General features: G+C 38.0%; 1 protein-coding gene across 2 annotated transcripts in view; it reads right to left on the bottom strand.

Moving 5' to 3' along the window:
- The window catches only part of ITGA1 (integrin subunit alpha 1), a 173,441-nt gene that overhangs the window by 81,533 nt on the left and 64,221 nt on the right, over positions 1-27,687 (bottom strand). For both annotated transcript variants that reach the window (XM_033421156.2, XM_033421157.2), the window contains exons 2-6: positions 26,666-26,783; positions 16,059-16,171; positions 13,402-13,490; positions 13,183-13,294; positions 12,444-12,571 (exon numbers count right to left, since the gene is read on the bottom strand). In XM_033421156.2, the coding sequence (XP_033277047.2) occupies positions 12,444-12,571; positions 13,183-13,294; positions 13,402-13,490; positions 16,059-16,171; positions 26,666-26,783 (560 nt within the window). The remainder of the gene's footprint in view (positions 1-12,443; positions 12,572-13,182; positions 13,295-13,401; positions 13,491-16,058; positions 16,172-26,665; positions 26,784-27,687) is intronic.

Here is a 27,687-nt window from a genome sequence, read left to right on the forward strand (position 1 = left end):
AAATGCTGCTGTGGAAGTTAATTGCTCATCCATTCAGGGTGTCTTACAGAGTTGGTTTTGTTTTTATTTCTCTTTGTTTAGATTTGATTAAGCAGGAGACTAAAGAACTTTGAAAACTGTCACTCCTGTCATTATTCTTGGACATTTTACTACCTGGATGAATCTACTGAACACCCTAGTCTCTCATTTCTTTGACTTCCTTGGCTTTAGTAATATTTTCCTCTAGTTTGCCTATGTCATCCACTTCCAAGGTCTTAGCCTTCACCTTGTCATCTGGAAAAATTGCAGCACCTCAATCTTAATGTCAAGTGTTCTTCTCTCTGATCATTAACTTCAGCTCATTTACCTAGTATATCCAATTCATCAATTCCTTGACCACATTAAGATGTCTAATTAATTCACAGATCTTATCTTTTTTTTTTTGTACCCAGCCTAGATTCCATGATCCATCACCATAATCATTTACTTGCAAACATTTAACTACTTTAACCCTTTTTTCCCTCCATTAACTAACTTGGCTAACTTCCAACTCTGGTTAAGTCCAAATATCTCCTTCTCTGTGTGTGATCCTATGACACTGAATTTTGTTAGACAAAAATCACATACCTTGTAGACTGGTCTCACTTTAAAGTTTTGCTCATGAATCCCAAATGCGGTTGCACATAGCACTGCCCAACAATCCTACTACTTTTTACTAATGAGTGTACTGTTCCCTTCGATCAAATTCTAGTGATAAGCTATTAACTCCTCAGGAAAAAAATAGCATCTCATTTATACATGGGGAGGAGTTCACATGAGAAGAGATGGAAGTCATGCCAACTAAATAAGGCTGCTTTGTGATGTAAAATTTACAACGCACTTTCCATATCTCATAGAACATACTATGAACTGATTACTATGAATTGGATTATCTGGAAAAATTATCTTCACACCAGAAACAGCAGAAGATGTAACACCTTGGTATGTCAGAGATCAGTGCTTTATATCTTCTATCTATCTCTCTATCATCTATCTCTCTTACTACTTAACATATATCTCACTTTCATAAGCTTATTTTTTGTAAATGTTAGGATATAAGAGGACTTATAACTGCCTGTTCCCTTACCCTTTCTGTACACTTTGCTTCTAACAGCTCCACCTGAGACTTTCCCCAGATGATTGTCCTTGGACTGCTAGAGCTGCTTTGCCCCAAGGTTCAAAGAGTCAGAATTGCCTGGGAGTTTTCTCCCTCTTCACCCCTTGCCCTGATCCATAGGTAATTCCTGAGTGCAGGAAAATGCAAGACCAGACCCTTGACTTAACTTGGAGCCCTTTCCAGATCAGGCTGAGGACTTGACTTCACCTGAACTCACATGCTTTCTTTTTATTTTTTTTTGCGGTACGCGGGCCTCTCACTGTTGCGGCCTCTCCTGTTGCGGAGCACAGGCTCCGGACACGCAGGCCCAGCGGCCATGGCTCACAGGCCTAGCCGCTCCGCGGCATGTGGGATCTTCCCGGACCGGGGCGCGAACCCATGTCCCCTGCATCGGCAGGCGGACTCTCAACCACTGAGCCACCAGGGAAGCCCCTCACATGCTTTCTTGTCCTCTGTGGCTGCTCTGTTTTGTTCCCCCAAATCCCTTCCTATTTTCTTTTGGAAGCACGCTCTTCATGAATTGCTATCACTTGACTCCTCCTCTCAGAGTTTGCTTCTGGGGAACTGGATCTAAGGCAGCTATTATCTATGTTTCTTCATTCCTTCTCCAGCCCAGGCCAGGCATCATTGCCTTGAACCTGGACCACGGCAGTCACGGGTCTTTCCACTGCTGATCTCCCTCCCTCCATTTCCACTTCCTCAAATCCTTCTACATATTACTAGTAGATTAACCATCTTTAAATTCTGCTTTTATCATGTGTCTTCCTTGTTCAAAAACTCCAATAACTCTTCATTGCCTACATCAAGGACCTTGAAATATACTTTAAAAGAGAATTGTATTTCTAATTCAAATAGCAAGTAGATAAAGCTTCAAGCTGCTTCTTGAAATACTAGGCCTATAGGTTAAAATTCAGTTTTTTCCTCCTGACTTTCAGCCACTCAACAGTCTGGCCCTACCTTCTTTATTCATCCTCATCTTCAGGACTCCTCAGGATGAACTCTATCCAGACCAAATGCCCTTCCTTTTCCCTCCAACTAAGCTAAGTCTACCCATTCGGTAAGATTCAATTCAAGTTTCACTTTCTCTGCAGCTTTGTCCACCTAGTTGCCAAGAGTCCACACTGATCTTCCCCTTCTTCAAACTGTGAGGCAAACTTGTCTGTGCTGCTCCTGTGAGCCCTGCGTTCTTCTCAACTTTTGTATGCGTGCTTTATCTCCCAACTCTGTTATAAGTTAGGAAGGGGCAAGCAGGGGTAAAGAGTATGGACTACATCATAGCTTCTGGTATTCTCTTATCCTCTACCACTGTTTTGCTTTGCTCACAGTTGACCCTCATACATTCTTACTAGATGACTATAACATTTCACATAGGCAAGTAGAAAACTGAGATAGTAGGGAAATAATGATAAACAGAAAAAGGGAGACATAAAGAAGTGTGGGAAATTAGAAGAGTGGGCAGTGGGAACTCACATCTCAGGAAAATGACATTCAGTGTAGGTCTCTGGCTGACACAGGGGTTCTTATTTCCTTAGGAACCAGATAGAATAAGGTCAGCTATGTCTTCCCCAGAAAAGAGTGCCATTTATTAATTTTCATCATGGGAGAATGCTCAAATCCCAAGACATATGTAATGCTTTGCTGAGTACCAGTGGGACCCACTTTAGTAGAAATAGTTTCAGTCCCGGCTTAGTTTATAATTTAAGGCAGGTGAAACAGATTTGTACTAGCATAATGGGTATACATGCATCTACAACCGAGCCAAATAAGTATGAGAATTAAATAATGAGATAAAAAGTGATGAACACACATGGTGAGGAAACAGGGGGAGAGAGAATCACAAGCACATTTATCGTCTCACTTGTAAGGCCCTCATGGAGGAAGGAGGATCCAGATTTCTGAACGAGCTACCCAGGTAAAGAACAGACAGCAGAGTATGATAGTAGAATGGGAGGAAGCAAAGCAGGCTTGAGCCTGGAAAATCTGTCAAGGATGATCATTAAAGACATTTAAAGCATTCCAGAATTTGCGGAAAGATAATCAATAATCACCATATGTGACTTGAAGTGGCCAATTGCATTGGATGGTACAAGACCCAGAGGGTGGAGTTAAGAAGAGAGCTGGTGAGGAACAGTAAAGATGGAAAGGTTCTAGGCATTTTTGCTAAATGCAAAAAAGTAGGCAGAGATGGCAGCTAAAAGGAGAATGGGTTAAATGTGGGCTTTCTTTAAGGGAGAATGGGTAGAGCAGCTTATGGCATCAGTAAAGAGTAGAAGAAGATAGTAACAGTAGATTCTTATAAAGGGGGGATAAACCACAGTAGAAAGAAAAGTTACTTTTCAGAGACAACTGTAAGGGACACATTTAGCTCCTGGGGAGATGCAGTTTGAACTTCTTGATTAAGCAGTTGTAATTACAATCTAAGTCCAAAGAGAAGTAAGAGCTGATTCACATTATAGCATAAACCAGGCACACAACTGGCTGAGGATTCTGTTACATGAACAAGAGGTTTGTAACACTTAGAACTTTCCACTTAAACATAAAATTTGCAATCATGTTTCATATAAGCCCCAAACTAGTACTCCCTTACCCCTTTTCCAGGGAATACTAACTTTGTCAGTTGCTAGGTATGATTTTTTAAAAAGAGTCCATGATCAAATAATCTTGGAAAGCAATTGTTAATACAAAGTATAACAGTTTCTCTGTCTCTGTCTGTCTGCCTCCCTCTGCTATTTATATTAAGTAAAAAAATGCCACAAATTTCAAATGGAGCAAAAGAGCAAGGCTTTCTCTCACTCCTGCATTGCTCTACTCTGACTCATACGCGGATTCTTTTGAAAGTGCTCCCAGAATCTTTAATATGAAAACATGTGTTGTGAATCATGAATTGGAAGACCTGATGTATTTTATTTTTATTTAAGAGAATATTTTTTTGTAAGGAACATATTCAACACCTCAAACAACATAGCTTGGAAAACGTTGCTTTATTCTAATATTGAGCTATCTACTCGTAAAGATCAATTAATTGTTCTGCTTTATTCACCCTTGTTATATTTATGTCACACTGTCATGCATTGCAATTATCCAAATACAAGACTTTGCTTCATTTCTAAGTTGGAAGATTTTCAGGATTAGGGACAAAGTATTAGAGTCTGTTATTTATATTGCTATCATATCTAGCATAATACTTGACCCATAAGATACTTCATAAATATCTGCTAAATTAAACTGAATTAATTATCCAAATGGCTTTTTCTCTTTTGAGGGTAGAAAAGAACAAGGAGGAAAGTGAGTGTGAGGAATATGGAAGGAATGATGCTGTTAGAAATCACAAAAATCACTAATTTTTTCTCATAAAACTTAAAGTCACAACAGAATGACAAGGGAGTTTTTAAAAAAAGAGAAGTGTTTAAAATAGCTATTAAGTATACTGAGTCAAAGAATCATGAATGAATGGAATTATTTCCTCATTTAGAATTACACGATTACCTTGTATTCTTAAGTTAGAGTTATAACACCAGCGCCTAAATTTTAATGCCCAAAATGAGCTAAGTTTCTGGGTTTTCATTCAACAACTAACATTATCCAATCAACAGCTTCTTTAGGGGTGTAATGACATGGAAGCACAGTAAAGCTTTTTGTGTTTCTGTAGGATACACAGTTGCTTAATCTGATAAGAGCTCAGACTTTGCATCTCGTCATTCTATGTTTCCTTTTACCAAAGTAAGGTGCAAAAGCCCTGCCCTACAACATGCTTCTGCTGCAATTAAATGAGAGTATGAATGTGGTGGTAATACAGGCTGCAATCCAAATCAACTGTCAACACAAACCATTCAAGGCTGTGTTAGCTGAAACCTGGCTTAACCTTTGTCACTATGGAGAGGGATGAACAGGACTGGTTCACAGGTAGATGAAATGATTCCTCAGAAACACAAATAAAGTCGGTAAATTAAAGATGTAGGTCCTGGGCTTCCCTGGTGGCACAGTGGTTAAGAATCCACCTGCCAGTGCAGGGGACATGGGTTTGAGCCCTGGTCTGGGAAGATCCCACATGCCACAGAGCAACTAAGCCCGTGCACCACAACTACTGAAGCCCGTGCGCCTAGAGCCCGTGCTCCACAACAAGAGAAGCCACAGCAATGAGAAGCCCGCGCACCGCAATGCAGAGTAGCCCCCGCTCACCACAACTACAGAAGGCCCCTGCGCAGTAACGGAGACCCAATGCAACGAAAAATAAATAAATAAAATAAATAAATTTATTAGAAAAAAAAAAGATGTAGGTCCTAAGAAAAGGATGTCTTTAGCTGGTCTCTTGCTTGATGGAAGATACTGCAATGAAATTGACCTATGCTCAAAAATGTAAGGCTAGAAGACGTTAAAATGGGGAAGACTAAGGGAGAAATCAGGACCAACGGTGAATGGGGCTAGATGTGTTGAACACCTGCAAAGAAAAGCCTGAAACACAATGTAAAGGGGAATCTGGGGTGTCCCCCACAAACAAGTCCCTTCTAGCTCAATGACTTCATGAAGCAGAGTGAGAGATGGTGGTCAGTACAATAATGATTTTTAACACAAGGAGAAATTAAAAATTACATTTTTCCAACATAAATGACTTGCCCCCTATGTGCTAGGCAATGCAGGAAACACTGAACTGTATTCCATAAATAAAAGGATTAAGGCACAATGCTGTCATTGTGGAATTCACATTCCACCAGGAGAGACGCACTCACGAAACAAAAAGCGATGCCACCGAGTGATGAGAGCAGTGGACGAAGGGTGTGTAAATGCTGTGGGAATATGGAGGGGAAGGGATTTTTCTTGGGAAGGGTGGGGGGAATAACCACAGAAAAGGACAGAGAAAGTGACGCTTGAACTGAGTCTCAGAAGTTTACCTCGCACATGGGGCCTGGGGTGGAGAAGGGCTTTCCGGGCAGAGAGAATCATGAGAGCATAGGGCAACGTGTTCAGGGAAGGCCAGGGTAGGAGTGGCTACAGGGCAAGAAGGGAAGGAGGCAGGAGACAGTGGAATGACAGCCACTAGGTGACGAACGTCTTATAAGTCATGGAGAGCTTGGGTATTATTCCACAGGCAAGGATAGGAGATTTTTATTCAGGGAAATTCCATGATCTGGACTCTACATGGGAAAAATAACTCAGATGAGTGATGAATGGAGGTAGAGGACAACGGAGACCAGGACGCTAGTGAGCAAGAAGATTCACCACATTCACAACATCACTTTCAGAAACGACAGCCTGACTGACAAGGATACGGCTGCACAGCTCAGACAGGTTTCTTTTCAGACCTCCAAACAGTGAATAGTTTAGGCTATTAGCCTAACCTATTAGGAGCCTCATAGTTTAGGCTCCTAGGGAAATGGCCATAAAATGTGTCATAAAAAGAAAGATAAATAATATTCCTAAAATTTAATTAATTTCCCTCTTTCATTTTGCCTGGTTTAATATTATGCTATACTCTTGATAGGAACAGTCTAGACATTGTTCCATTAGTATATTTCACTTTTATATCAAGCCTCACAATTTACTGCTTTTATTTAGGGTAATGTACTTGTATATGGCATATTTATATCATTCTCATTTACTATTAAAAGCAATGTTATGTTTAGGTATTGAGGATCAATAAGACCTCCATAATGTTTATACCATCATATCTTTTATGGCAAGCTCAGAGTGTTTCAGGTTTGCTTTTATAGGTGGTTTTTTACAAAACAATTTTATAGCCTTTACTCTGTCTTGGGTAAAAAACTGGTTTGCAAAAGTTCCTTGACTATGTTTGCAAAAAGTGTTAATGGGACCACACAGAAACATGGGAGAAACTCTGAGTAACTATTTAGGGTGAATGTTTTTGTCACTTGCATTGCATTTTCCTAATGTATACTAACTGTCATATGGAAACTTTAATGAAAGTTTTAAAATTTATTTTCCTTCCTTCCTTCCTTTCTTCCCCCTTCCTTTTTTTTTGCTGTGGAGGTGAAAATTACTTCCAGAAACGTTCCATATCTTTGAGACTCCTTTCCAATAATTGCAATTACTAAATGAAAAATTTGTGACTGCAGAAAGTAGGCCATAATATTTGATCTTTACCTTTTGTATCAAGTGAATAATTGTAATTAATATCGATATAACAAACAAGAACTCATGAGGTATAATTAGAATGTAAATTTTTTTTTTGGCCCATGATCCCTTTAAAACTTATTTAGGGTGAAATTCTTCTACTCTCACTGGATGGAAAGATAAATGTCTTATTACTTTTATTATTTTTAGTTTTAAAATGTCTGTTTAAAAAAAGCTCTATATTTTAATTTAGGTTGTACCACATGAAAGTGCTGTATTTGTAGGTCAAAAAAGGATCAAATAGCAACAATTTCATATGGTTCAACCTAAACTAAAACAAAATCAATAAGACAAAATATCAAAGTTGATTTATAGTTAAATCTTCTCTCCTCCCCTTACTAAAGCTTATGGGAGGTGAGAAGCCTGTAGTTGAGGAAGGGGCATGATTGGCTGTTTCTTTGTTTCTCTGCCCCTCTTCTCTCAGATTGCTGACTATAATATCTGACATCTCCACCGATGGAGGGAGGGAAGATAAATACAGGGTACAGAAATTCGTACTTGACTGGTGCTGTCCTAAGATGGAGTAGGTGCTAACAAGTGTTATCTTTCTGGTGGGCTCTTTGGAGATCTCCCTTCACCTGCATCCTTGCGTGAGTGAATGCATCTCACTACTGTGGTCCCTAGGAATCAGGGATAGCTTCGGCTGTTCTGTGCAGAGGCCTCCACTTACTTCCAGGAGATTCTGTGGACAGGAGCTAACTTGATTCCATAATGATCCATGGGAAACACATTCTTTGTACCGACAACTCCGGGTGTGAGGCCAATCCCACTGCCTTAACTCGCCCGTCAGCAGCCAGACAGCTATCTTGCCCTTTAGATATTTCAGGCAGGAGTCAGACACTCATCAATTGCATGTCCCAACTTTCATAGACACACACCAATCTCACTGTATGATCTCACTGAAGCCTTTCTCACTAGGCTCTTTCTACAGAGAAATCCACTTCACAAATCTGTCAACTTCATTCTTAATGCTTTTATATCCTTGATATGGGTGAGGAGTTTAAAGAGTCCTGTATCTAGCTCGTAACTTTCCATCTTTGCATCTTCTTCTGGGCAGTATCTCTTGAAATTCATTTTTATATTTAAGTAGGGGAAGGAAAAATTCCATAAGTTAATTCTGCCAATCTTAGGGCAAGATTGGGTGCTTCAATTGAAAACAAACAAAAACAAAAGACAAAAAAAAACACCTTATTTAAACTATGTTATCAATAAATCAGGAAAAAAATGATTGTTAAAATAAATTGTCTACGTTTTTCCAGAGAATTACTGTAAGACCACATGAAAGAAAATCATACATTTTAGTACGCATTTCTTTGAAGTGAAAGTATCTTTCCAAATTTCTATGAATGAATTTCTTGTCTGACTCCACTGAAGGAAGGTCAAATTTAAAGGGTATTTAAATGTGTTGTACATAAAACACTATTAAATACAGTTTGGCAAAAGTGATGGCTTAGTAAATGTCCTTCTCAATCCCTTTTGTTTAGAGAGTTACTTATGAAACTAGTCATTAATACAACTTAAACCAACATAGAAAAAGATTAGAAATTACTAAAGTATAAACACTAAAGCCTAACATATAAATAATATACTTAAAAGAATACTAAAATGCCAGTTATAGAAAAAGTCTCATTAAATGTTCACCTATCAGAGAAAAATACAAAAATACATTCATTATGATACACACATTTATTCATCAGGTGCTCATTAAAGGGCCACTATGTCAGTGGAGCACTGGGCTGGCCACTGACAAGGATAAAAAGAGATATAAAGGCTTCAGTCTTGAGGTCCCTGTAATCTGGAGGGTGCAGCATAGCACAGACACACACACCACACACATCAATTTAATAATGCATTTAATCCACTGTTTCTCAAATTTAACCTATTTAAGAATCATGTGGGTTGCTTACTTTAAATGCAGGCTCTGTAGCCCCACCCTCAGAGATTCTGATTCTTAAAGTCTGCGGTACAGTCCAAGTACCTCTGGGATTCAGAAGGAGGAATTCCACGAGCCACATCTGGAGAAACACTGCTTTTTACAGAGGCTCCATGAAGGTAGTGGCCGCATCTGTCTATTCTCCACAATTACCCAAGCCCTCACACAGAGCCTGGTACATAGTAAATCCTCAGGAAAAACAAGTGAATAAATGAATGAATGAGTCTGGCTAAGCTCCATAATGAATGACACAAGCAAAATGTGACATAAAAACTCAGCAATTTAAGCAGCTCATCTGCAGATGCTACAAATGACTGAGTGCACAGGGCTGCATTCTGAAATCTTCCTCTTTGAGGAATGGGGTCATGGAACCAAGGAAATGTGACCTGACTCTTCTCAGAGTAAGTTTGTGTCCCTCTCATTCACTGGCAGCATCTAGACCCCAGGGATCGTCCCCATTCCTCTGAATAGAGCCACTGTTTCCTCCCAGAAAGACATAAAACTCCACGAAGCCCACTCTGGAAGGCTGGAATTCCACTGGTGCTGGACAGAATAGCTCCTCTATTGGGACTCTCACTACTGAAATGTAAAATTAATTATAGTTCTCATAGATGGAAACATCAAAACTGCAGCAGAATGGGTTGAGTATATAAGCAATTGATTGTTAGCTATTTCTTTACAAAACTGAGCCACGGGCATAGATCTCCACTGAAGCAGTGATTATCCCTCTAAAACAGCCTTGTAGGTTTGCTTCCTGAAGCTGTGGAGAAACTTCAAACATGTCACAGCTGCACTAATTTCCACAAATAGCTACAAAAACATTAATTTTTATAGTGTAATAGATAAATTTAAAAGTAAAATCAAATATTCAGATGACTAAAAAAGAATACAAACTTTAAAATATTCCAAGACTGTCATTAGCTTTGGAAAGAAAGGATTGGATAAGAAGGTAAAATGGGGTGGATAAAACAGGTGGAAGGGAGGAAAACTCATTGTGGGGAACGTGTTGAGAGAGGGGAGACCTGTGATCAGCAGTTTGAATTTCGGTATGTCAGTGCAGGCAACAGAGCACCAAGAGTCCGGGCCTGCTTCCAACCAGGGGGCTGGCCGAGGAGGCACAGGGACAAAGGACTAGAGACCACAGTTTAGGGACATCAGAGGCACCTGCTCTGAAACTTCTCTAGAAGTAGAGGTCTCAGAAAGGAAAGACAGCTGCACTGCAGTTGGAGAGCTGTGTGTTCAAATCTGCCATCAACAAGCAAGAGACCCTTGCACAAGTCACTTAGCTTCTCAGGTCCCCTCCATCAATTGAGATTTGGGGCTAAATGACCTCTAAGACCCCTTCCAGCTGTAATTTTATGGCTCTATGAAATCTTATTGACCAAGGAGAGAAAGGATAAGGGAAGAGAGGAAAGGAAGAAGGGAGAGAAGTTCTCAGAAGGGAAAAGGGTCCATGTGGAACACGTATTGTACAAAAAGGAGGAGCAGGTCACCATTCTGAGTGGTCTTCTAAAGGATGCAGGCCACCTGATGCCCTGTGGCAAGAAGAAGGATAATATCCTCTCCAAACTTCCAGCAATCCACTTAGGAAGATGACTGCAGATAAGAAGCTTGCATCGAGGAAAACTGACATTTTGTGATATGATTATAAGAAAAGTACAATTTCGTATAATAATTTTACTCTGATTTCAAGAAGTTCCCTATTGTCCACTGGGATATACACATTACCCCTCACCTAGCTCTCTAAAGAGATCCATTCAACCTTGGAATACAGCCATATGACATTTCACTTTGAAGTTTGAGTTCTAATTTGCAATTTTCAACTACCATCCTTTTGGAAAAATGTATGAGATATATATATATATATATTATAAAATATATATGTTTTAAATATGTGTTATATAAATATATATTATAAAATAAAATTATGTTACATATTTAAAAAACATAAAGGCATAAAAATATATATACACACAGATACAAAAATATAAAATATATACAGATACATGTATGTATATGTACATATGCATGAATGTAATATATGTATGTGTGTGTATACATAGGTATACACACACATACATATATGTGTATATAGATGTGTGTGTCTATTTATGTCCCAATTTTTTTTTTTTTTTTTGCGGTACGCAGGCCTCTCACTGTTGTGGCATCTCCCGTTGCGGAGCACAGGCTCCGGACGCGCAGGCTCAGTAGCCATGGCTCACAGGCCCAGCCGCTCCTCGGCATGTGGGATCTTCCCGGACCGGGGCACAAACCCGTGTCCCCTGCATCGTCAGGCGGACTCTCAACCACTGCGCCACCAGGGAAGCCCATATATCCCAATTTTAATGCAGGTGTGACAAATATTAATGCAGTCATACAACTTTTTCAGTGTCCCAGAAATTTTTCCAAGAGTAGAGCTCTCAGAGAAAAAGAAAAGAACACTGGACTGCGTGTGCAGCCCAGTTGTCTCCTGTGCTCTCCTGAGGTCCCCAGACTCTGCAACAGCCATTTTTGACTCTGATTCTAGTGTTAATTCCTACCCTCAAGGCACTGTCCCCACTTTGACATTTAATTTTCCTATTATCCATTGCGTCTTATCCATATTTTAAGCCATGTGGCCATATAATATTAATGAACGTTAGACTGATTAAACCCAAACTCACTGTCTAAAGTGGAAGAGCCATGTGAGAAGTTCCACTTTATTTAGTGGCAATAAAGGGGGATGTGTTTAGAAACAGAGACTCACGGGGAGAAAAACACCCAATTATTCAACTTACTGCAGCTAAAGCCTGGAGCATTTGCTTTTTACTTAAGAAAAGAAATTATTAAATATAGGGGAAAATAGACTTACAGCAGTATCCTGCAGCCAATTCCTAATTTATCTGTACAACAGTAGAAAAGACACTATGATGGCATATCAGAATAGTTTCTACAAATTCTGAAACCCTGCTCTGATATTACCAAAGGTGGCTATGCTTATTTCATAATTAAGAATTAAAGTATGATTTTATAGATATCTATAGGGGATATTTTCTCAGAGCATTGAAAATGCAGCTTTCATAATACTTTCTGCTTAGAAAATAAACAGCCTGCCAGTAACGTGCAGGAATAAGAACAGGGATATGGAATACAAAGCTCATCCTAAATTTTAGCTTTATTGATTAATTTATTTTCAGGAGAATTTGTCATTAAAACTCCATGCATTTGTATCTTTAGGACAACAGAAATCAAAACATGAAGCCTTACCTGTGTCTGTTTAGGACCAATATCCATTCTTTCAAGAAGGTCATTTAAAAAAGCTGTAACACTTTCCCAGGGGTAAATACTGTTGGAACCATCCAGCACTATGACTATGTCCAGCTGAGTGCTGCATTCTGCAAGAAAAAGATTCAATCGTGCAAATTTGGTGTCTATCTTTAGAGGTATATGAAATGTTTTCGCAGCTAAAAGGAACTCATTTTAAAAGATGAACTGATATCCTACAAAGTGGACACATTACTTTTAAAATCAGAAAAAAGAGTTTTTTAAATCAGAAGAAGAGTGATAAGAAACACTCTTTGCATTCAGTAACAATTGGTTTGGGATTCACATCAAGTGAAACCCATACCTACTTAATTTTAATTAACACTGTCTGAGTTATCTTTGGAAATTTTCTCAATATGAACTCTCTATACAGTTCTCATTCTGTGTATATTTCAAATGAGGTTACTTTTCTCAAAGAAACTCACCCTTTAAATAAAAACAATGTGAAAGCTTTAGCTCTGATGTTTAGACATGACTCTGTAAAGGTTATTTACACTAATGTCAATTCCAAAATAGCAGTGAGGTTTGGTTATATATTGGCAAAGCAAACATTTACCTAAATTGGTAATGCTGGTAGCCGAGAAAATACTTCAAGCTTTTTGGTATGCTCCCGTGTATATATATGTCTCATTCATTGCTTACTCTTTTCAAACACTGCACAAACATTGCATAAAATCTGTACCTTGTACAGGGGCAATGGAGTTCACGACTTGAAATGTGGGGCTGACATCAGAACAGATTCCCGTTGTGTAATGCAAATGTCCACATCTATAGGCATATAAGGGCCCGCACGCCTTTTAAAAAATTAAAGTCATAAGATTAAAAATTATCTAACAGATTTTATAAAGATTTGTAATATAATTCTTGGTTCATTAACTATCTTGACTCTTCCTTTTCTTACCAGAAACCCTCCATTTGGGTTGGTGACTAAAGTTGATCCAAATGTCATATTCTCCTTTACTTCTGTGACATTGGGAATTGATGTATTAACTAAAAATAGAAGAAACGTTTATGACGGTGGAAAACAAAGTAAAATTAAGTGTCTTCTCATTAAAACATTCTGGCTTTTGTCTCAGAAACTTTGTCTGGATCACTGCCTCACATACTTTCGCTGAACTGTAAACTATCAGGGCAATGAGAACATGGGATAGCTTTTCACATATTTTTGCTAACTAAAATAAATAAAATAGTTAGTCTCATAATATTGTAGATGCAAAGTAAACTTATACAGTCATCCAACATGTTACATCTACATGTTATATATGACCAATGATGAAACATGATTTCTGGCAGGAAGGAGGAAAATGGGTAGAAGGCCAGAAAAGAAAACTCAAACACAAGATTTTGACCATTAGTTTCACCATCACAGGGACATCAGGAGGGTTACAAAGAAAACTGGAGCAAGATTAGAGCAGTGGTCAGGAAGTTTGGGTAAAGACACAATGAAGGGACTACATCTGACAGAACAAATAAGAATGTTGAGCCCTAAAGCATGCCAACCTGGCAAAAAGAAGTTCCACTCACTCACAATAAAAAAGAAGAAGAAAAAAAAGATTGGACAGGAAAGGCAAAAGCTTCTAAACCCTGCTTAGCAGAGCGCTAAAATAATTGAAAGTGGCAAAACTCAAGTTCAAGAAAGATTTGTCTCACTGTTCATGCCTAGAAGTTTTTCTTACCTTAAGATTACATGTAGATTTAATGGAACGGAAGCAGAGATTCCTGAAAGGTCACAATCACCTCCTAATCTGAGCATTGGTCTTTGTCCCAGAATCCAGTCTGGTTTGCTTTAAAAGCATCTGGAACTGGTCTTGAATAATCTAGATTAGAATTTTTTATACTACCGTTGACACAGGATGAGCATTCCTGGGACATGAGAGACTACAGCAGAAACTTCCGTACTGTTCTCGGTGTAGCCAACATCTTCACACTAATGTTAAAACTCTATTCCAGTTTCCAGTAATGGAGGAGTTGCTCTTATCAGAACAACTCTTCTGCAAATAACAACTATAAGCTCTAGGAAAAGGGGAAAAAAATGTATGAAACAACCGTCTGAAGGCACTGTAAAGCAACCAAGAGCAGGCAGAAACTGGAAGGGAGTCTATACTTGTAAGAAGAGATTAGAACTGGATGAGTTTCCTGTTTTTGTGTTTGTTTGTTTTCCCCTAAGGGAAGGCCTGAGTCAGTGGCTAAACCTCAGATAGACCTCACAGTCTTCCTGTCTAGAAGAAACAGAGGACAGAGAATGAGGCAATGACAGCAGTGCCAAGTGAAGTGGGGGGTATCTTGGAAAGTAGAGCCACAAAAGGAGAGTTTGAGTATATACAGATATTCTTTCCAAACATCTGAATGACCTGAACTGTACATGTGCAGGGTAAACGTCACACAGCCCAGCTAAAAAATTAGAAGAATTGAGTAGAGATTTTAACTGCTTCCCACTGTTGTTTGGAAACAGTTCAGTCAAGTAAATTGCCTGCTAAAACTAAAAGTTAAGACTTTTCAAAGGCACATAACAGATCTAGAATCTCCACACTTAAAACTCAAGAGTTTAATCCAGGATCCAATAAAAAATTAATAAACATAAGAAGAAACAGGAAAATATGACCTAACCTCAAGAGAAAGGTAATAAGTGGAAAGCGATGTTGAGATATTACGGATGTTGGAATTATCAGGCAAGACATATTAAAGTAGCTGTGCTCTTGAATGTAAAGAAAAAAATGCTCATAATAAACAAGTAGGAAATTGAAAAAAAGGAGAACTGAGAAATACAATATCTTAAATAAACCTGAAGAGGATGAGTCATTTCCATGGTACTTAATATTGCACAGAACACTGACAGGTTTCCAATTCCTGGATAGTTCTAGTAGGAATTTCCTAGTCATGTTCTAACTATGCTGATACTTCTATCAAATACATACATTTCAATATAAATTTACCTTTTGCAATTCTTTTTAAAATTTAAATTTATATTTCTCATGTTATTTTCTTTAAAAAACACAAACAGTTAAATTTTGTGGAGGAAATGTGATGGATAGGTTTATTTAGAAGAGTTCTTTTTATGTTACCACTGGTTTTACAAAGGATTCTGAACAATGGAGGTGGTTACAAGTTACAAAACTAGTAAGACCTTCTATATCTATAGATATTCTATGATGAATTTCTAAAGCAAATGAAGGGCAGAAGGCATCAAAATGCCATTTTATGTAAATCTGAATAATAAAAATGGGAGAATGTTTATAGATTCCTTCTAATCTTTTCCTGAGTTGGTTGAAATTCACTTTCAGTGAGAATGCTGGGCATAATTTAGGATCAGACTTTTTTTTTTTTTTTTTTTTTTTTTTGCGGTACGCGAGCCTCTCGCTGCCGTGGCCTCTCCCATTGTGGAGCACAGGCTCCGGACGCGCAGGCTCAGCGGCCATGGCTCACGGGCCCAGCAGCTCCACGTCATGTGGGATCTTCCCGGACCGGGGCATGAATTCGCGTCACCTGCATCGGCAGGCGGACTCTCAACCACTGCGCCACCAGGGAAGTCCCAGACTTTAATATTTTGACTTTACATACCTGGAAGATCCAACTTTATGCAAGGTAATGATTCACCTCTCCCAACTGGACACTTATAGACATCTCCAGTTCTGTTCTTGGGTTGTCCAACTAAAGGAGAACCAACAAGCACCCTGGAAATTAAATAACTCAATTAACATTTTTGAATAATGAGAAACATTTTATTTTTGTTACTGTATGACTAGTTCGAAGACGATTGACAGTAGCTCCCATAGACATAATTAGATAGCCATCCTCAGTTAGTAACTTAATGTTATCTAAAATAAGCAGAGTGTCTTCTTCAAATTGCAGATTGATTTAAATTAAAAAACAGTAAAATATATAGGAGAGAGACTTGAGAATATTTTAGTTTCTTGTATTATATGTTACTTTAACACATTTTTTTTTTATTTGGGGGCTGAAATCATAATTATTGGTTAAGCCTGCTGCTGTGTTAATTTACAAAACACACATGGAAGTATAAATGACTTTTTCCCACGAGGAATTGATAATGTCATAGAGAGGTCAGGAAATATAAACATTATATCATAAGGTTTAATATTAGTATATACTAGTTTGTAGGCACTTAAAATAAGGATAGTTATGAGACTCAGGTTTAAAATCACTTATTGTTTTTTTTAGACAGAAGTATGAAATCAGTCTAATAATAATTAATGGGAAAAATATAATCATGATTTATTTTAGTCCTAGCAAGCCATTTAACAAGGTTTCCTATGATATCTTCAGGAACAGGATGGGTGAATGTGGTTGAATGTTAAGGTACTTGTTGGGATCCACAGCTGCTGATTCATTGCTGGCTAAACAGCTATATCCAAACACACTGATTACTAATATGTATAAAATGGATAACTAATAAGAACATGCTGTATAAAAAAATAAATTAAATTAAATTAAAAAAAAAACAGACACATTACTAGCAACCAAAGGACTCTAATTATATACCATAAGACTGCACTTGGGATTGACTTAGGCTATATCTTTTTTTTTTTTTTTTTTTTTTTCTTTTTGCTGTACTTGGGCCTCTCACTGTTGTGGCCTCTCCCGTTGCGGAGCACAAGCTCCAGACGCGCAGGCTCAGCGGCTATGGCTCACGGGCCCAGCCGCTCCGCGGCATGTGGGATCCTCCCGGACCGGGGCACGAACCCATGTCCCCTGCATCAGCAGGCGGACTCTCAACCACTGCACCACCAGGGAAGCCCTAGGCTATATCTTTGTTAATGACAAGTGAAGACACAGAAAGCATAAAGGTACTCATCAAGTAAATCAAAATACCAATTTGGGCATTCAGAAGTGTCAACATTCTGGAACAAGAAACTTGAACTAGTAAAGTTTAATAAGAACCTATGTAAACAACTTCACTTAACTGTGTACTATTATCTACATCAGTACAGAATGTCGGAAACCTGACTTAATAGAAGTTCGTGTGAAAAAGTCATGGAGGATTTAGTTGACAGCAAGAAAACATGAGCCAACAGTGTATTTTAGTGCCAAAAATGGTAATGGTAATGTGACCTTAGGCATCATTGCTAGAAATAGATGCCCTGGTCAAGGAAAGTGATAGCCCCTCTGTGCTCTGCACTGTCGGGCCATGTTTGGAATCTCCAAATTAAGAGGGACATAGGCACAATGGAATGTATTTAGGAGACTATGACTCAGATAGTTAAGATTCTGGTAATTCTGTCAGACCAGAGATGCTTGAGGGAAAGTTGAGGACGTTTAGCATGGAGAAAAAAACGTCTGAAGGAGAGTTGAAAGGTTGTGAAGGAGTGCAGGTGGATTGGGCATTCCTTTTAAAAATTTTCAAAATTTGAAAGTTTGTCATATTGAAAAGGGATGGGATTTATTTTGTGTAAGTCCTTGGGACAAAGCTAGTATTATGGAAATAAGTTTTACAACAATTGCAAATACTGAATTGTTGAACAGACTCCCTAAAACATAGTTGTGATATAATGCCTTTGCAAAGCCATTTCTGATATACATAAATAACCATAAAAATGTTCAAACCCCTTAACGCATAATTCTTCTGGGAATCTATCCTAAAAAAATGACCTAAATTAAAGGAAACAAGCTTGATGCATAAAGATATAATGCTTATAGTGGTATATATAATCATGAAAGTTTAAAAGAAGTGTGATCAACAGCAAGACTAATTAATTATTGTAGGTTCATTCCATAGAATATTGTGCAGTCATAAAAAAATAGTTAATAAGACTGCATAGTAGGATAAAAAATTAGTTATGACCTAATTTAAAGTAAAAACCTACCTAATTTGTTGAAAACCTATGACAATTTGAAGTGAAAGATACCAAATTATATTCAATGTACTTATTATAACAGCAATGATAAAAACAGCCAGCATTTATTGAATTTATACCATGTGCAGGACACTGTTTTAAGTGTTTTCCATGTCCTAAGTAATTTAATCCTCTCCATAAAATATAGCATGAACTTTGGTGCCAGACTTCATGAGTTCAAATCATGGTTTTACCCTTTACTTAGCTGTATGGTTTAGGACAAGCCAGTTATCCTCTGTGCTTTAGTTCCTTCATCTGTAAAATGGAAATAATAAGAGTAGCTACCTGACACGATCATCATGAACATTAAATGAGCTAATGTATATAGAATGCTTAGTACAGTATTTGGCTTATAACATGTGCTATCTAAGTGTTGGTTCTTTTTATTATTATATACATATTTTCAGATGATGGACAACTCTATCTATGTAGAACATAGATTAAAAGGGAGTACACCAAAAAACAAATTCTATTAAGGAAATTATGGTTAGGCTTTAAGGTTTTTTTCCCCAATTTTTCAAAACCTTTTGTAATGTGATTGATTAAACAAGCTTTATAGTTAAAACAGTTTGGAGAAAAGTAGTGGATATGTTATGAAAGTATTTAAGTTGAGACTAGACAGATTGATTAATGTTTATAAAGAAAATCCTACATGCTCAGCATTAATGCCAGGCACTGGGAATATAAAATGGATAAAACACAATTTTTAAGGTTGCTTAAAACTTAGGGGAGAAGCAAAAATATAAATGTACTATTACCATATTGAATAGTTCTGAACTTGGTGCAGTTTCAGCAAAGTCTTAGAAGCAAGAAGGGATGCACATGGCTCTTTCGGTAAGTTCAAGTAACTCAGGGTAGCTGGAGTGGAACTTGAGTCTGGCAAGGTAAATAGGGTCCAGATCACATATGTTCTTACAGTGCACTTTAAGAACTTTGGATTTATTGTATGGAGGGGAGAGTTGGGAACTATTGAAGCTTTTAAAGAGGGATGTGGGACTTCCTGGTGGTCCAGTGGTAAAGAATCCACCTTCCAATGCAGGGGACACAGGTTCGATCCCTGGTTGGGGAACTAAGATCCTACATGCCGCGGGGCAACTAAGCCCGCGCACTGCAACTACTGAGCTTGTGCACCTAACTGGAGCCCACATGCCGCAAACTCCAGGCCTCCAAAGACCCTTCCAATTCTAAGAGTCCATCATCTGAATAGAACAAATTATAAGTGTATGGAGGAGTACTAATTAGCTGGAAAACATGAACCATTAACTGGGGAAAATCTAGAACAATCTATAAAAAAGTGAGTTCTGAACAGTATGTTAATAATAAAGTTATTAGGTTATAAGGCAGGAGACAAGAGAGATCACAGATATCCCAGGCAAAAATGTGGAAACAGGAGCATGAGGACTGAAAATGGAAGGTAATGAGGAAGTATGGGTGACTGGAACACAGCAGAAAGCTTCTGTATAACCTGGAGTAGGAAGGTTGAGACTGGCAAGCAGTAGACTTTGAAGGAAAGGTTCTGGAATTTATATTTGAACTCTAGGCCAATAGAAACCTCTAGAGTATGATGATAATTGGAAATAACCTGATATAGCAACTGGAGCCATGGCCTATTGTATATTCTGGATAAGTAAAGCCTGGGGTGTGAGAACTCAGAAAACGGTAGAGTGTAGTAGGCTAGGACTGAGACAGGGAGTTTGAGAGCTGGGATCAGTGATAAAGAATGGGTAAGCAGGACACAGGACGTAGAATATAAAATTTGTGTATTTCTGACATCAAACATGCAACTCTGGAATATATCCCACCCCTTAATCCTAAGAAAGCCTCACTTTTCCCAAGCTGCATAAAAATGACAAGATCCTAGAAGAATATCAGCATAGAGTTTATGGAATTTTAGGAATCTTCAGTATTCTCAAGCCCCACTATCTTGCTCTATTTTTTCTCACAGCACTTATTACATTCTGACATATAACCTACCTGTTTATTAAGTTTATTATTTGTTTTTTGTTTGTCCATCCCCAATAGAATATAAACTCCACAACAGCAGGAATTTTCACCTATTCATTCACTCATATATCCTGAGTGACTCTAACAGAGCCAGATATAAAAATCAGCATTCGATAAATATTTATTGAATGAATAAATTATGACTGCCTCAAATGCTCTAAGAATCTGAATAAGGAATACCTGGTCATTCATGTGACCAGCTAAGAGGTCCTAATTGTGAAGTCTTTTTTTTTTTCACTTTAGAGGCTGGATATTTTGCTTAAGCAGAATACCATATATGCCTTTGGGTGACACAGCAGGCATTTCCACAGGTCAAGGTTGTAGAGAATCCTTGCTGTTATAGGAGCAAACTGGCTGAAGGCATAAGGCTGGGGTTCCACATCCTGGCCCTGTCACACTCGCTGTGTTAAACCTTTGGCAATTCATTCTCTGAGTCCCAGCTTCCTGTCTAGAAAATGAGGATAACAGTCATATTCACTCAAACACACAGGGTCAAGGTGAAGACCCAAAGCACATTGTTTCATGAACGATGGATATTGTTACTTTAAACTTTAATGCAAGTTTGCTTTAACTCGTTAAATTTTATTTATATTAAATTTCTGCTTTTTATATGATATTATTGCAATGATTTGTATGCAGATTGAGGATTAAAGAATGTTCTGGGTCTCATTATTGATCACTAGAGAAACACCTGATGAACTCAAAGATCATCAAAGTGAGAGAAACACTTCTTCTCCATGAAAAAGCTCCAAATATAAAATTTAATAAACTGAGAAATGCTTCCTATTCATAATAGTTATTTTTGTCAATATGACTGCTATTATATTTATTTGAAAGGTAGCTGGCCTCTGACTGCTCTGTTTCATATTTATATGTTTTTCTTCTGTAAAAGATAGTTTCCTGGAGATTGTTGTCTCATATTTACATTATTTCTTTTCACCTAACTCTTTCCTGATCTCCAAGCCAAAGTCTGTATCAGAGTGCCAAGTACCTCCTGCCAGGCATTAAAAAACAAAAAACAAAAACCAACAGAGTGTTTGGTCGTCTTAGAGAATGAAGTTATACAGTGGCCCCATGAGCTGTTGTGCTTTTCAGTCATGAAAGGTAGAGGGGTAGAAATGAGATGAACCAAAGAACTGACGTTTGGCAAAGAGGAAATTTCAACTTCAAAAGATATTATAAGCAATTTAAAATAAACTTTATATTAAACTATGTGAGAGAAAATTTGATAAAACTTTTAAAAAGTCTTTTCACCCCAAGCTTGAATAGGCTTTATTTAAAACACACATACATTGGAAACGGGGCATCAGTCACTTGAGCCCACTAGTAAACCTTACCTGGCACAAAGCAGGGTCCTCTAGGGTAAAGGCATGAAGCCAGTACATTTTGATATATATTGGGTTGGGGATTGGCTAGGGAAGTATTTGCATCATGAGAATCTATTTTGAAAAGACAGGCCCACTGAAGTCACCGAAGCCCCTAAGAATGGAAGCTTAGATAGCACTCAGAGGGGTGGGTGCACATGCTGGAAGGAAGGAAGCAAAGAACAACAAAGAGTGGAAAGTCCCACACCAGCATCTCATTTTTTTCCCATCTGGCAGAGCCCTGCTATACTGGTGATTACCACTAACTCTGGAAGGCTGCGCAATGCTGAGCACATTTGAGTTTCTTCTCTTCAAAGCAAAATTATTAAACCAATTGTATTCTTTGTGATTCTTCTGAACCACGTTGCAGTTACTTGGATGCTCCAGCTCATGCTAATCATAATGAACAACAGCTGAATTTAATCAGAAGTATAATGTGTTCTGCTACTGAAAAAACATGTGGCTTCCGAGCCAAAGATATAAAGTAGGTTGTACTCCACAGGAAACTTCTGAAACATAAAGGGGGGCATAGGCCGCCTTTTCTGTTAACTGTTTACTCTTTCCAAAGATTTAAACTAATGCTTTTCAAATACACAGACTGCACTTGTTATGGGTCAACAAGTACTCCTTTACGCATACTTCAGCAAGATGTAAGATGGGTCAAGATGATTTTTAAAAAAAAAAATTTTTTTTTTAATTAAAAAAAAAATCTCCAGATTCCCACCTCTGGAGAAAATTAAATAACAAAATTCATGTTCTCCCAAATATGTCAATTATTTCATAGTCCATTTCTTAAAATAAGTCTGCATCCTGATTTTATAAACACTTACAGAATATCCAAACATATTACTAAAATTTATTTTGCATGACCAGTGCCTGGATCTCTTTAGAATGGTATGTTGCTACCATGCCATCCTTAAAGATTTGGACATTTAGATTTTTGTAGTTTATTTACTTTTAAATTCAATTGACCACACTGTTTTTGTTTCCCTGATTTTTCACACCTTTTCCATAAAATCATTGTAAATATGGAATGTCAGAATGGAATCAAAGTATCTGATATCCATATATACATTCAAATGCTCACAAACTCTCACACACATATTAAAATGTAAAGTATTATACGCCAGATACAGTTATTATCAACATTTACTTTTTAATATAGTTCTAATAAGGACAACAGTCCTAGACTGGGAGTGGAGAGACTTGAGCCCTATTTTCTGCTCTGGCCCCAAGTAGTTATATTTCCCTAGGGGAGTCACTTTAAAAACAACAACAACAACAACAGGGCTTCCCTGGTGGCGCAGTGGTTGAGAGTCCACCTGCCGATGCAGGGGACACGGGTTCGTGCCCCGGTCTGGGAAGATCCCACGTGCCGCGGAGCGGCTGGGCCCCTGAGCCTATGGCCGTTGAGCCTGCGCGTCCGGAGCCTGTGCTCCGCAACGGGAGAGGCCGCAAGAGTGAGAGGCCCGCGTACCACAAAAAAAAAACAAAAAACAAAACACTTTATTGAAGTATGAAAGACATACACAAAGCTGTACCAATTTAATGTATACAACTTGATGAGTTTGGAGATAAGTATACATCCTTAAAACCATCACCACAATCTATGCCATAAACATATGCATCACCTCCAAAAGTTTCCTCCTGCTTTCTTTAGTAGTGGTTGTTGTTATTTATTATTATTATTTTGTGATAAGAACACAACTTAAGATCTACCTTCTTAACAAATTTTAAGTGTACAACACAGTATTGCTAACTATAGGCACTGTGCTGTATAGTAAATCTCTAGGATTTATTCACCTTGTTTAACTGAAACTTTGTACCCTTTGACTAATGCTTCCTTGTTTTCCCCTCCTCTGAACCCCTGGTAACCACCATTCTATGCTCTGCTTTTACGAGTCTGACTATTTTAGGTTCCTCATATAAGTGGAGTCATGTGGTATCTGTCCTGCATCAGGCTTATCTCACTTAGCAAGACGTCCCCCAGGTTCATCCATGTTGTCTCAAATGGAAAATTTTTCCTCCTTTTTTTAAGGCAGAATAATATTCTACTGTATGTATATAACATATCTTTAAAATCTGTTCATCTGACAATGGACATTTAGATGGCTTTCAAGTCTTGGTTATTGTGAATAATGCTGCAGTGAACATGTGAATAATGCAGATATCTGAGATCTTGATTTCAATTCCTTTTGATATTTACCCAGAACTGGGTAGCTCTATTTTCAGTTCTTTTGAGGAACCTCTATATTGTTTTCCACAGTGGCTGCACCAATTTACTGTCCCACTAACATGTACAAACGTTCCCTTTTCTCCACATACTTGCCAACACTTTGTTTTGATAATAGTTATGGGAGAGTCACTTTTAACCTTACTTTTTTATGCGTTTTTTCATCAATGAGGACAGGAAGTTAAACTAGATTCGGTTGTTCAGCCAACTGAGTGGAGTGCATTATCGAGTGCATATTATGCTTAAGGTCCTGTGCCGGATGCTGGGCAATGCACAGGGTTGCAAGCGGGAACCCAAACCAGTTCTTGCTTTCTAAACATGTCCCCTAATACATTAACTTCTCCCTCTTTCTGTTTTCCATTTTGAAGTTTCCAAGTACCTAGACATTACCTTGAACTCAAGCTGTTTAAAACCATACTCATCAACTTCCTGATAAAACTGATTTTCCTTTCCTGTACATTTGTCTCTGAATGACTACCCACTTCCCGGTAATCCAGTGTAGACATTTTGGAATGTGTTTGACACCTCCTATACCTTCATTTGCCATTCCCAGACTTCCACTCAGATTTAATTATTCACCTACATTTATCTCGGGTACACTATTCTTTCATTGCAGTTCGCCCTCCTTGTCCAGGCCTCATTGTTTAAGCAGATTGCTGTCCTTGCTTGTCTGTGGATTTCCCCGATTTCAGGCACTCCTTTCTCCAATCCAATCTATACATAATTTCCTAAACTAAGTTTCATAAAACAACCTATAATGGCTTCTCAGTACCCTCTACTTAGGTACAAGCTCCTTTGTCTAGCTTTTAAGGTCTTTCCCCTCTATCATCCCAACGTCAGATCTGTTTGCTTACCAACACTCTCACTTATCCTCAGGTCTATGCCCTTGTTTATGTAGCTTCCCAGCTTAGAGTGACATCTCTTATGTTATTGAAAGGTAAGTCATCTTTCAAGATTCAGCTTAAGAATCAAGCATCACTTCCTCCTTCTTGAATTGAAGAAATCGTATGGGTGCACTAAAGTCCCAAGAGGAAATATGAATGCCTTCTTACTCTACTAAGATTCATTCAGATAATTCAGGGCTTCTGATAGCAGACTGCCCTAAAATCAGAGACAGGACTGGATGAGGGAGGAAGCTTACAGGCTTTCCTCACTATCAGAGAATGAAAACCAGACTTTCATAAAATCTGCTAACAATACGGTCATCCCTCGGCATCCGTTCCAGGCCCCCAGTGGCTACAAAACTTCGCATATGCTCAAGTCCCTTATATAAAACAGCCTGGTACAGTCCGCCCACCGCAACTCTGGTACCATAGTTGGTTTAATTAGTGAATGCGAAACCTGTGAATAGGAAGGGCTGACTGTTATTTGACTATTCTTTAAAAAGACAGTTCATTTTAAGTAGGTGGTTTAAGACTTTAAGTTTTGCTATTCCTCTTTAAAATTTATGTAACTATTAGTAATAAGTGAAAATTCACTGTAATATGTGTTTTATCTAAAAGTTAAGCTTTTTAAGAAAAACATGCACTGAGTGTCAGTTTATTCTAGCTTATGCACAAAGAGAAGCTTGACCAGTTGGCCCACTCACATTATTCTCCCAGAGGTAGAACTCCCTGAATTGCAGACATAATGCCTAAAAGAATAAAATTGGTGTCTAGAGGGATGACTTTATCCATTTAACCTTAAAAAAGGAGGTGGGTGGTAAAGTGAGAGCATATGATTGAAAGACAGAGGATATAAAAACCCATACTCTATTATTAGATGTCTTATCTGAGATATTTATAGGGAGAGAAGAAGAGTGAAGCACCTCCACAAATTTTAGTTTATACCCAGGATACAATATCTGTACTTGAAAAATGTGAGAACTCAAATTCTTACTTTGATACTATTTAGAGGATTATTGTCAAATTAAGCAAGTCTAGAAGGTAAAGTGAAATATCGAAAAGTCACATCTTTTCATCTGTGAAATATAGTAGAGAGATAGCTCACTGTTTTCCAAATAGATATAGATCCATTTTTGTTTGTATTACTGTAGTCACTAGAAAAGTGGGCTTGTTTAGTTTAAGTTACTAAACTGAAGCAAAGTTTAACTCCTGTTCTCTTTTTCTACAAGGTCCAATTAAAAAAAAAAAGACTCCCTAAAAATTATGTTAAATATAAAACAAAAGAACTCTAATAATTTTGTATAATTTTCAAAAGTTAAATATGCTTTAAAAAAACATACTAAAGTAAACTTAACCAATATTAAAGGGTTTTTAAAGTGTATAAAAGAAATTCAGTAAGGTTCATTATAAGTAATAGACCAAACTCAGTAGGTCAGTAAAGCACCAAAAATATAAGCCCAATATTATGTTATGGAAGTGATCTCATCTGCCTCCCGATACCTCCTGCTGAATTTCAGCCATGCTAAAATGAGAACAATTAAAGAACTCTTGCCAGAACAACATACTTACAAAACAATTACTATTTTGGATAAGGATCTTCCTTGAGGTCAACCCAGGTTTCAACAGAATCACTAACCATGTCTTTTAATATTGCCAAGGAATTTTTCCTTTTTCACTTTTTCAGTTTCCATTACCAAATGATTAGACTGCATTTCCTACCATAAACGATTCATTCTAAGTCTCATTCATAAAACGAACTGTAACCAAATAATATTTTCCATTACCTTGTAAGAAAACTGAACAACAACAACAGAACCCATTAACTTACCATTTTCCTTCTGCATTTTCATATTGTTGAACAGTATATCCAAACATGTCCTCCACTGGGCCGCTGAAAGTCAATGAGTTTTTCACATCAACATTGAATGATATGCAGAAGCCTAGAACTTTAAGAGGGAAAACAAAGTCCAGTTACATAGAGTTAACTAAGATTCTACTATGTTTTGAATTATGAAGGCATTCTTGAGGTTACCATTCAAAGCTGAGCGCTTATTAAAAAGAGCAATGACGCTCAAAGAATGGGAACAAGAAAGGTCTGCAATGTTAACTGTATTACTGACTGGAAATCAACATAATGACTTTGAAGAACATAGGTATTAACATTCAAACAAAATCCCATAGTAATTCAGTATCTGTACTCTTCCCAGAACTAAAGATTTCAGAATGTGTGGGAAGGAGCTGGCAGAAACTCATGCTCACACATGACTAATGCAGTCACGGATAATTTTCCAGTAGTGATCCCTACAGCAAACCATGGCCACTATGAAATGTAAACAGCTTCATTTTCCTGTTTTGACAACGGAGGATACAAGCATCACCATTTAAGCCTCGAGATTTCTCCTTGCTGCTACGAAAGGGAAGGCAAGCTGACTGTTTCCACCCAGAGCTGGCTTATGCAGGCTCGAGATTTGCTCTGCTTCCCTCTCTGAATCAAGCAATGGGTGGAAGCTTATACTTAGCACTGACGTCTCCTTCTAGTGTTGTTGGTGGTGATAGCCTCACAGGTTGAGAGGCTAATCTGTTGAGATTAAATTAGATGATATATCTAAAGAGTTTACTCAATGGCACACACTACATATTCATTGAGGGTTAAATCTCTTCAATTTCTTTGTAGTTCAGGTAATGGAAATCTTTTATAGGTGAGACTCTCTCCTGAAAGTGTTCTGGATGGTGCCAAATTCTCTCAAATGGATGGTGCCAAATTCCATCTCTGGTACTGGTTTTTAAAGCATACTTGTGAAGTTCCAAAGTATTCCCCTCCTAGATGTAACTAAAAATTCTTCCCAAAGA

Source organism: Orcinus orca, chromosome 3 (genome assembly GCF_937001465.1).
Source record: "Orcinus orca chromosome 3, mOrcOrc1.1, whole genome shotgun sequence".
Classification (NCBI taxonomy): domain Eukaryota; kingdom Metazoa; phylum Chordata; class Mammalia; order Artiodactyla; family Delphinidae; genus Orcinus; species Orcinus orca.